This window comes from Branchiostoma floridae, chromosome 6 (genome assembly GCF_000003815.2).
Source record: "Branchiostoma floridae strain S238N-H82 chromosome 6, Bfl_VNyyK, whole genome shotgun sequence".
NCBI lineage: Eukaryota > Metazoa > Chordata > Leptocardii > Amphioxiformes > Branchiostomatidae > Branchiostoma > Branchiostoma floridae.
Window position 1 is genome coordinate 20,881,678 of NC_049984.1, and position 11,901 is coordinate 20,893,578.

The following is an 11,901-nucleotide window of genomic DNA, read 5'->3' on the forward strand; positions in this document are numbered from 1 at the left end:
ATGGAAGAGTCCATTTTTTGCACACGGAAGGGGGATTTTCTCAAATTCAGTTTGACGGGGTGATGATTCAAAATTCAATTTTTAGTGGAAGTGTTTTTAGACTGGTCTATTATACCTTTTCATGCACTGGGACCTTTTTTGCTAAATTCAATTTTGGATTTGGTTTCTTATTCAAAAGGCCAAGGTTTCAGTGGGAGTATTTCTGGACTGGTCTATTGTGCAAATTCACATAGGGTGCACTGGAGTCCATTCTTGAACGGGGGAATTTTGTAAGATTCATTTTTGGGTTAAACCGTCATTAGTAAAAGTGATTTTTCAAATGGGTGATTTTGAAATAGTCTATTGTTGCATGGGAAGGGAGATGGCTGAAATATGCTGTATTTGCTCTCAAGCAAATGTCGGCCTTTCTAGTTACCTTAATATCTTTTCTGCAAGAAATAGAAAGTTTCTGTTTCAGTTTAATAAAAAAAACTGCTTTGATGGTGAACCCTTGCGGGTCTTTTACGTGATCTAATACTATGATGATTCTTACGTTTGAGTCCCGCGAGCACGCACTGACATGTACCTGTAAGTAGTGCGTGCTCGGAGTCATGTTTGAACCCCGTTTGAGCGTGCGTGCTCCGAGTCACGTGATCTTCGTTTTGCGAACAATAGACAAGCGTCCGGGGGTACTCTGACCCAGTTCTCCCGCCTGATACACACAAAATGCCGCTAGTCTAAGAAGAGTTTTTCCCGAGGATAATGTTGGTGCACGTAGCCGGGCCAGTAGTTTCGCCTCAAGGTATCTGGAAGACGAGGAACCACCCCAGGTTAGTGCAAATCGGTACCGTAAAGTTGGTCTAAACAATGCTTTTTTGTAATTGTATAGAATAAGGCGGAACTCGGAACAGATTTGTAGTACCGGTTACTGTTAAATACACCGCAATTTTAGGACACATTTTCGTCTGCACTTGTACCCCAATATGCCTCATAATTTCAAGGACTACTGCAGACTTCGTGTACAAAAGTTTTTGTTCTCGGCGATTGTTCGTGTGTTGATTATCTCTCCTGGTGATTTGCTCGAAAACAAAACAACAACAAACAAGTTACTTGTGATCTATCTCGACTCAGTCATTCAACAGTATTGTTGGGTGTGTAACAAAACCCATTACTTGCCCCATTTCAACTTTTGGGATGTCCAAAGACCAAGAATGCATGATCATGCATGCATGATCTGTGTATTTTATTTTATTTTTTCTTCGGGCTTGGCAGAAATTTCTTGGGAGAAAAGAATGGAATCTTATTTCCTAACATCCATAATTTTGACGTTTGATCTGTTTCTGTGTTGTTTTATGTTCAAAATTTGATTTGACGTAGAGAAATATAGTTGTACATCATTCGAACAATAGGTTTATCCATAGGGGATTACGGTATGATCAGGCCACACTCGGGTGTATGCGATTGCAGGGTATAAAAATTGAATTTAAAGATAGATTTGTATCTTGGACTTCAAATTGTGTTCACTGAAACTGTTAATGTCATCTGTGTACAGTCACATTGATTTTGATTCTAGATTACGTAGTATTCAAGTAGGACTTGTGTTTACTGTTGACTTAAGCTTGCAAAATAACATCTGGTTTGTGTAGAACTGGCCCAGATCTAATAACATCCTCAGATCAGAGGTACACAAGCCTCCCCCTACTCTGCCCCTCGCGGGGTTATCTGGGGGTAACCAATGCAGACACAAGCGCCGTCAAAAGTAGTACAAACACGCGAAGCTTTTAGATGTTCGTATCTAACTATCAACATTGTTTCTAGATTGTGATATACATATGTATTTGACCAGTGTCAGGATTACGATCATTGTTTTCTGTGATTTATTGGTTGGTATACAGCTGACCCAGTTCAGCAGCGGAGGGATATGGATGTACATGTATATCAGAAAAGACAACCGCCGAACTTATCAGTTGGAGACGGGGCGCGTTGCCCAGTGCGCACTNGATACGTTATATTTCCTAATGCATAAAGCCACATTCTTACTTGTACTGAGTTACAACTGCGTACCATGATTCTTTTACGTTCAATTTTCGAAATACCGCTACAAGGTATGTATGAAGACTGTACATTATGCCCATTTAACTAGGATTGTCTGCAAGGTCTCCCTTCCATTTGTTTCCTTTTCACAGACGAGTTGCGAATACATGTTTGTAAACCACACCGCCAGATCTGTAATGTTTCACCAATAAACTACCATATATCACTCCAATATATTTCAATAAATACACACTGTAATAGCGCAAATAGATAGTATCAAGAAGGTTATTATGAAATGAACACAAGAAGCAAACCCTTATGAAAGCAAAATGTCAATGTGAACGATCGTATAAGTGATAAATAGTGAAATATTATCGAAAAAAAAGAAAGTACACCAACTTGGATTTGAACCCGAGATCATTAGTAAAAAAGTCTACTCGTTAATCCACTACGCCAAGATATAGGTGTGCTAATACAACTAAACTGACGGAGCGCGTGATAATACGAGACAAAAACTAGAAAGGCCGACATTTGCTTGAGAGCAAATACAGCATATTTCAGCCATCTCCCTCCCCATGCAACAATAGGCTATTTCAAAATCACCCATTTGAAAAATCACTTTTACTAAGGCCACACCAATTTAATTTCTTGGTTCACGGATTCGCTCGCTCCTATTTTTTGGAAAATAAAATAAAAATAAAAATTACCACTCAGCAAGTTTTCACCATTAATGAAACCATTCACCAACTTTCTTGTGTAGCAAATTGGCCTTTATATTATAAGCTCCTTAAAGTGTGGGCATAGGTGCTGTTACTGTACAATAATAGTGTTTTTGTACTTTTTTCAAGCTGAAAACTTTTTTTCTTTATGTTTTGGATTAGCCGTTACCTTTACCCCAACCATTTTACAATTTTCATTTTTATTTTTATTTCGCCCTCTCGCTCCATATTTTTTATGAAAAAATCCGTGAACCAAGAAATTAAATTGGTGTGGCCTAATGACGGTTTAACCCAAAAATGAGTCTTACAAAATTCCCCCGTTCAAGAATGGACTCCAGTGCACCCTATGTGAATTTGCACAATAGACCAGTCCAGAAATACTCCCACTGAAACCTTGGCCTTTTGAATAAGAAACCAAATCCAAAATTGAATTTAGCAAAAAAGGTCCCAGTGCAAAAAAAGGTATAATAGTCCAGTCTAAAAACACTTCCACTAAAATTGAATTTTCAATCATCACCCGTTCAAAACTGAATTTGAAAAAATCCCCCTTCCGTGTGCAAAAAATGGACTCTTCCATGTAAAGTAGAGCAGTCCAAAAATACATCTGCTAAAATAGGACTTTGACATAATCACTGAAGTCCAAAAAATGGATTAAAAAAAAGCCCCCTCTATGCAAGAATGGACTCTTCCAGAACACCCATGTAAAATTGCAAATTAGACCAGTCCAAAAATAACCCTACTGAAAGACTTTGACAAACTAGAAGTCACCAAAGTCCAAAATATCAATTTTGAAAAATCCCCCCTCCGTGCGAGAATAGACTCTTCCAGCACACTTTCTGTAAAATTGCAAAATAGACCTGTCCAAAAATGCATCCACTGAAAGACTTCACCAGTCCAATGATGAATTTAAAAAAAAAATGAACCCCTCCGTGTAAGAATGGACTCTTCCAGATAACACCGGGCTCGCTGATTGGCTGCCACCCCCCCCCTCTTTAGGATATAGATTCAGGCTAAGTGATTGGTTACCTATCTAATTAGATTAAATAGACATATATGCCAATAGGTCCAATCTGCAGCTGGGGGTCAATGACATTAAGGTCATTGACCCCTCTGGCTATTGGAAAATGACAAAAAAATCCCCAAATATATCATTTTGACGTAGTATATGACAAAAATTATACATGTGTCATTTGAATAAATATCTAGTGCACCCTTTTACCAAAATTTAGGTCATTTGGTTTTAAAACCAGAGCACAAGAGCCAAAAGTGTACTTTTTGGTCATAAAATGGCCAAATAATCGCAAAATTGAGCATTTTATTGTACCGTATGCCTCAAGTGTTATTGAATCCATGTGCGCATATGTCTAGGGCACTCCTAGACTAAATTTCAGGTCATCCGGTTCTAAAACCAAGGTACAGGAGCCAAAAGTGTCCTTTTTTTGGTAAAAAAATGACCAAAAAATGGCAAAAATAAGTATTTCGTTATACTGTACACCAAAACTGATACTGAATCTATATGGGGGACTTATCAAGGCACATCTGTACCAAATTTCAGCTCATTCGGTTATAATACCAGGGTACAGGGGGCCCAAATATACAGTTTTGGTCTTAAGATGACCAAAAAACCTTAATAAAATCATTTAAGAGACAGATATGGAAAAAATGAAAAAAACGTCCGAGGGTATTGGCCCACTCTACCCTTGTGCCAAATTTCAAGTCATTCGGTTGAGGAACAAGGGAGATACCGTGTTCTGAAGATTTGACAGGAGAAAGAAAGAAAGAAAGAAAGAAACATTACGAATACAATATATTTCACCATACCTATGGTATGGCTGAAATATAATTGTTGCGGGTCTATCATTTCAAAAACTTCTGAAGTCGTAAGATTTCTTTAGTCTCTTCACCTTTTGGTCATCTTGCCTGCTTGGTGTTTGTTTATGACATTTACATGATAGACAGGGTGAGAATGGCCCGCCGCTCATTCAGGCTATTCACACCGTAGTAATTGTCGTTGACCTGTACTCGCTAGAAAGCTACTGGGTGTGTTTTAGTTTACACGGGGGGGGGGGGGGTGCAGTGAAGCTGGAGTTAGAATTACTTATGATAGAGGTTAGACTTCTTTTTCACAGCCACAAGTTTTTTGTACCTAAGGCACACGGGTACATGTATGGCTTACTTGACTTTTTGTGTGTCTTCAGAGTAAAAAGTCAAAACACAAGCACAAGAAGAAGAGCAAGAAGAAGAGAAGATGGAGGGATGAAGGGGAGGACAGTGGGAGTGAGAGAGAGAGCAGTGAAGAGAGTGGAGATGAAGTCAAGAGTGACTTGTTAAATGACCACCTTCTTCACAGGTAAGGTGCACATACATCTGTAAAGGCCACATAGACTTGTGAAAGGAGAGATTTTATTCTTACAAAGACTCTCATTCCACGGAGTTGGATGAAGACTTGACACATTTTGAAAAGCATGACTTGTGGATATCCAGGGTTTGAAACACCTGGTTTCTCATGCAGCCATAGTTGGTTTGGACCAACCTACATAATGTACATGTAGATTCCTACCACTGTGTGCATCAAGGATCCAAATCGATGTTGTAACACTAGATCAGAATCAGCATGGAGAATGGAATATTGAGCTCTCATTTCCATTCCCCTTCATCATTTCTCGAGTTTATCCACTGGTTTCCATATGTCAGACATTGCCTTCTGCCTTTTGATCAATTTCACTGAAGCTAAATGCTAACGAAAATCAGAAATTCCCAATCCACTTGTAGAGCTCACGATTATATTGAATCTGCGGCAATCTGAAATGTTCATGGGCAGCCTAGCATTTGACTGAGTGCCAACCTGGCAATTGTGTCGTTTTACTCCATCTACATGTAACTACATATTGTAACTGTATACTGATAACTGATAAGGTTAAGGAGCAATAACACAAAATGCCAAATACTTCCTTGCTGTGTCCTCCAGGGTGAGGAGTCTGCGCCATCACATCACCCCAGCTGACTTGTAAAGACTGTCCAGCTGTCCTGAGCTGTCCCACTGGTGACTGCACCTGTGCTGTCCCACTGATGATTGCACCTGTGCTGTCCCACTGATGATTACACCTGTGCTGTCCCACTGATGATTGCACCTGTGCTGTCCCACTGATGATTGCACCTGTGCTGTCCCACTGATGATTGCACCTGTGCTGTCCCACTGATGATTGCACCTGTGCTGTCCCACTGATGATTGCACCTGTGCTGTCCCACTGATGATTGCACCTGTGCTGCTGAAGTGGACCTGTCATTGCCCGATTCTGAACTCTAAAGCCACGGCAATTCAATTACGTGATGTCCTCAATCTACACTACACATAAAACCTTATCTGAATGCCAATGCCGCATGCCAGGCAGCCATAACTGGTTCTAGTTCTAGTACATGTATGTGTTTTTCCTTGTACAAATATCTGAATAAATTGATATGTATGCAAAGTTTATCATTGTCTTGACTACTTATTCACCTGTTGGTTGTACATTTTAAAAGAAATGGAGTCTCCCAGTGAGCAGAATTAAATTAAAAGTTCAATGAGCTATCTTGTGTAAGACAGAAGACAAACCAAGGAATAAATTCAGCAAAAACCAGGTAAAAGGTAATAACCAAAACATGCTTGTGTAACGAATGTGCCCAAAGTAATCCGTTTATTTTCATGGTTTACTGTTCACAGAAGATATTACACCAATAAGTTATGATATTCTAGAATTTACTAAAACAGTTGCTAATGATTTTTAGGACAAATTTATATTATATACATGTACTTCTGCAGCATCCTTTTATTTCTTTTACAGGCCCTCTCCATAATGACTTATAGTATGGATTTTATTGGTTTGCATCATTTGTTGACCATACTTACTTTTATGTATATTTTGTATGCAAATATGGGTAAGATTTGATATATTGTAGGCCTGAAAACAAAGTACACCCTTGTTTTTGTAATCACAGTAAATTCAACTAAGCACATTACAAGCTACATGTACATAGTTCATAAGATTGCAATACATGTACATCTAATACATCATCATGTCAAATATTCTGTGTTCTACCACATTTGTTGTTCTAAATGGCCTGTAAGACCATTTTCCATATATCATCTACCCTACACATCTTCTGTAGGCTCTGAATGATTTTTTTTTTAAATCAATGCTTTGGTCATTTCTATGTATAATAAGTTCTACCTTGAAGGCCATTTTTACATTCAATTTACATTTCTGTTCATTCTAGTTTCACAACACTAACACTTATACTGACTCACTCACCATCTGTCCCTTTACTTACCATAGATATATAGAAACATTCTTAACAATAGTACACAAGTCTTAAGCCTGGAAGATGACATCATTTTGTCTGCAAGACTGTGATATCATATTAATGATGAAACCAAGTCAGCTGTTATTATAATAAAAAAAGGTGTGCAATTAAATATACAATTCCATGTATGTACAGCAGCAGTAACAGGTTTCAATATAACAGCTAACAAATCACAATAATGTATGATGTACAAGGTATTTATCCTATTAGAAGCACCAACTTAACCAACGCATGTTCCTTTTAACTATACTATGGTAAGGCCACACCAATTTAATTTCTTGGTTCTCGGATTTCCCGACCCACTTTTTTCCGATTTGGAAAAAAAAAATTAGTCCTATTAAAGAAAAATAATATAGGTTTTGCTATTGCAGACCTTTAAAAAAACCCATTCCAGGGGCACATACTGCTGATAAACCAATCAGAGTGCTTATTTGCAGTCACATGATCAGAACAGTGGTATAAAATCAAAGGAAGAGATTCATTGGATAAATCATGCCATGAAAAGCTGAAAACTTGACTACTTACCTTGTTTTTCTGTGTTAAATAAGTTCACCACAGACTTTTTGTAATTTTTTTTCTTCTTTTTTTTTTCGACTGCCCGCCCCAATATTTTTCTGAAAAAATCCGAGAACCAAGAAATTTAATTGGTGTGGCCTAATGGACAAATTCAATTTTCTGAAGCTGTGAACACATGGAAAAGATGGACTTAACCAAATTCTAATCATTCATTCAGAACCAGTTTTTGTCAGGGCATGAGCAAAGCAACACGTCAAGTGATGTCATAGAAGCAGTAGATTGACAAAACCTTTCTTGTGTTGGAAATCATGATTGAGTCCTGCTTCAGACTGACTTCTAGTACAAACACATATCTACTGATGACAGGCCTAACGGACATGTGTTTCAGTTTGGATCTACAGGATGGGAATGTAGTTGTCGATCTTGGTCCTGTGTCTCTGAGCGACGCACTCGGCGATCCACACGATGTTGCGACATTCCTGCTCCTTGAGCTTAATGTAGGCGTAAAACACACCGAAGTGGAACTGCTGCATGAAGGCATTCACATTCAGCTCCACCTGGGGACACAGAACATGCTGGGCTAGCAGGGGAGACAACGCCTGGACCAACATGGATGCTACTCACAATAGTTGCAGTCCTTAGGACATTAAGGCCTATGAAAAAAAATGTTGTGCTTCCTGTTTCCCTACCTACCCTAGAAAAACCTACCAACCCTAGATTTATTTTTTGGGTGAGCTGTGGAGTCACATACAATGTAGCTCCCAGTTAGAATTTTTATTTAGCCTGCTTCAAATTCAAGTAAAAACTCTGCTTGTCCTATCTAATGAAGGATGAATGTATCTATTATACACAAAATTAAAGTTTGACATTGCATTTCAGTTTACTTTGTTCAACAGTATTGTAATATGTATCACTAGGGTTTTGGCCTGCCTAAAAAAATTACAAGAAAAAAGATAGCCCCTACCTACCGACCCTATTTTTTTAAAGACTGAAACAGGAAACACAACAGTTTTTTCCTAGGCCTAAGCTGTGGTCCACTGATCATTGTGGATGCTACCCGGTAGGTAACTTTTATCCATATGGGTAACAAATATATTTGTAGTTTTTAAAAATGGGGTACTCGAGGATATCTGCTAAATGAGTCATCAGTAATACTGCCAAAATCAAATGTTCCTGATCAGAACACTTTCTGTAAACCTTTGATAACCGTGCCTTCAAAGCTGACCAGGTCAGAAACTTCCTGTGACTACTAGATTGAAGCTAACAGTACAAACTTTCCTAACTTGGATCCAGTTCAGTTCAGTTCATCCTCTTAAGAGGTGCCGTGCCAACTTGGATCCACCATTGGAAAACATACTAGTATTGTCTCTGAGTAAGATTGACATGTTTTACCTCATGCTCAAAGAACTTGTCCTCCAGAGTCTTGTCCCCAGGATTATTACCTGCTCCCTCAAAGAGTGGTTTGTACTCCTGAAACAAAAAGTATGGCAACTTATCAATAGTTGTCCTGACACTCCCCATTCACTCCACAATCAGATACATCCTTAGGTGTCTTCAACAGACATTGTACAATGTGATGGGCCCATGACTGGTAGAAATCTAAGTAAGATATTTAGTTGAAGATGGACATTAGTGTTACTACACACTTACTCCGTAATACTCTGCCACTGCTTTGACTTGGTCATAGTCGTCTGCTCGAGCCAGCGCGGCCAGTCCATCTGGATGGAGCTTGCCACAGCGGGGGTACAGCTTGGACCGGTCATCTTTGGTCAGTTCAGTCCCAAACGAGTTGATGGTGATGATGAATGCCCGGCGGTCAGCTTCAAACTTTTGAAAGATTTCAAATTGTGAGTTCGTCAGATTTTGCCAGATTTGGTTCTCTGTTTGTTTCCAACTGTTACAGAAATATTTTAAAGCATATAAAGCAAGAATCCTTGTGACTGATAGTATTCAACACAAAAGTCTCTCACCTCTAGAGCTCTGCACATAAACTCAGATGTTGTCCCTCCCAGTTGACTGCAGAACTCATAGAAGGCCTCCAAGTATGCCTTCATACAAATAGAAACATCAGAAACAAATAATTAAACAGGTGACATTTTTTATCAGGCTATACTAGGGGTGATCAATTAGTTTGTGGCCTCATCTAAAAGGCACACAACTCAAAGTCCGGGGCATAATCATGAAGTATAAAGCCTTTCATGAAGCCTTTCATCTACCAAAATGTCAATCATTGTGATCATTACTTTGCAGGTAAAACCCAGTAATGTTAGGTGTGTGAGAAGGAGAAAATTGAGCTGTGACCTGAGGTGTGAGGGTCAACTTTCTATAATCTGAAAGTTGAATACTCACCTATTTCTTGTTGAAATATGAGGAGAATGCTCATCTAATGTCTTGACTATGTCTTCACAAAGATTTTATGGCATGAGGAACTTGACCCACATAGCTCTGATCACAGTTCACCGGCCCTAAGGCTTGCTTTTCTTGCCACTTACTTAAAAGTATTTTCAAAAGGACATTGACTGGAAAGTAATGACCACAATAATTGAGGGCTGATAAAAGGATGCAGCTAATTATGCCCTAAAATTTGAGTTCTGCACATTATTTCTGGGTGAGGCTGCAAACTAACAGCTGGTACTGCTAGAAACAGACCTACAAAATGGTATCCCAGTCTGCCTCATATTGGCAAATGCAAGGTGTGTGTTTTCAGCTACCAACTTCGCAAATTTTAGCCACAATCTGAAAAAAAAGTCCCTGCAAATGCAAAAGCTGTCCCATTTCTGCACCTTGGTAACCTTTAAAAGTTAAATGAGCATTACAGGATGTCAATTGAAAAGTTTATGATTTTGTGATTTTATGATTTTGTGTTAATCAAATTTCTCCCTACAACAACACATTCTGCATGCAGCCTGCACATCACAGATGGGTATTTTGAACCATACAAAGAACGTGTAACTCCATGACAGACCTTGTACAGGGTGTTTCTGATGATCTCAATATTCAGCTCATCTAAGTCCTGCTCAGAGATGCAGTCCACAAAGAATGGAGCTGAAGATAAAGACAAAAATATAACAATTATTTGTAACACTTACACTGACAGAATACTCATTTTCATATAAGTACAGTATTTGTAGGGTCATGGCTTTTGTGGCATGACTGTAGGGAGTTTGGCCGAGAATCCAGATCTTGGGCTTGATCTTGAGGTAAAAGGCATTCAGGTGTAAAAATGAGTACCTGAGTTGTGGCTGTAAAAGAAGGGGGAAGGAGAGCCTTCCGATACCCTACCATAGACACAGTGGATAACAACCCACTGCCCCTATAATGGGACTAACTTAATTACCTCTTGAAGCCTGTTGTTCTCTGTACGTGGCACGCACTGTCAAATAAGTTTAATGTTCTTGTCTATTAAAAAGTAATTTTTTTTTCTAGGACTATTATTTGTGCCACTCATGGTCATCAAGAACGGTAGGCAGGTAAGACAGGCATTTGCCTAAACAGCACAGCAGGTCCGTTACGCCAAACGGCGGCTATACCAGCTGTCGTTACAGTACATGTGTAACACAGAAACACTTACCTAGAGGTGTGTCGATAAGTATGGCGTTATAAAGCTCTGCAGGGGTGGCCGCCACGTGGATAGCCTCCATCTGCTCAAAACTACCCAGAGGATGACATTTTGTGATGAGCTCACTGATTGGTCGCTGGTGCAATGTCCCAGTGATGAGCAGCACAATGTTGTCTATCATGTAGCTGTACCTGTGGTGGAGGGGGGGGGGGGGGGGGGTAAAGGGAGGGGTCAGTCAGCTCCAATTTTACCTGCACCTAACCAGAACAATCACTACTACATGTACATTTTGTAGTACAGCATGTAATTATAATAACTGGAAGACCAGTTTAGCAAGGTAAAGTCACTAGCATGTAAATCAAGTAAGTAGTAAATGAAAAAGCTCAGAAATAAAGACAGAAACAGCAATGTCCAAAACTGGTTCCTGACATTTACATGTAGGTTTTTCTTAACTGAACCTGAAGGATTTTTGAAAGTCCATTCTTGGGCCAGTCTACAGGGACCCTGCAATTGTGCCCCGGAACCAAAAAAAAGCTGAAATAAACTTTTGCAAAAAAGTTTCCTCAGGGTGGGAGAATATAGGACTATTAGGAGAAATATTTTTACCCAATCAGCATGGACTTACATTGCTTATGTTTCGAAGGCTCTCAAAAACCTTCGTGAGAGCTTCTAACTTCTCACCACTATATGTAGCCCAAGTAGGTGGCGCTTTTGCGGTGAAAAAACAATCCCAAACGAGGACGAGGGGGG

The 11,901-nt window shown here is 39.3% G+C and overlaps 1 protein-coding gene and 1 long non-coding RNA gene across 2 annotated transcripts in view; one reads left to right on the plus strand and one right to left on the minus strand.

Annotated features, from left to right (window-relative positions):
- Positions 1-4,928: 4,928 nt before the first annotated feature.
- On the plus strand, positions 4,929-6,897 carry LOC118418320. The gene is made up of 2 exons (XR_004831438.1): positions 4,929-5,082; positions 5,701-6,897. It is a non-coding gene; the product is annotated as an uncharacterized LOC118418320 (long non-coding RNA).
- A 760-nt stretch (positions 6,898-7,657) lies between these two features.
- Positions 7,658-11,901, minus strand: part of LOC118418021 (V-type proton ATPase subunit d) — a 4,981-nt gene continuing 737 nt past the window's right edge. The window contains exons 2-7 of the mRNA XM_035823815.1: positions 11,164-11,342; positions 10,558-10,637; positions 9,563-9,640; positions 9,243-9,419; positions 8,985-9,062; positions 7,658-8,149 (exon numbers count right to left, since the gene is read on the minus strand). Coding sequence (XP_035679708.1) covers positions 7,988-8,149; positions 8,985-9,062; positions 9,243-9,419; positions 9,563-9,640; positions 10,558-10,637; positions 11,164-11,342 — 754 coding nt within the window. The 3' untranslated portion in view covers positions 7,658-7,987. The remainder of the gene's footprint in view (positions 8,150-8,984; positions 9,063-9,242; positions 9,420-9,562; positions 9,641-10,557; positions 10,638-11,163; positions 11,343-11,901) is intronic.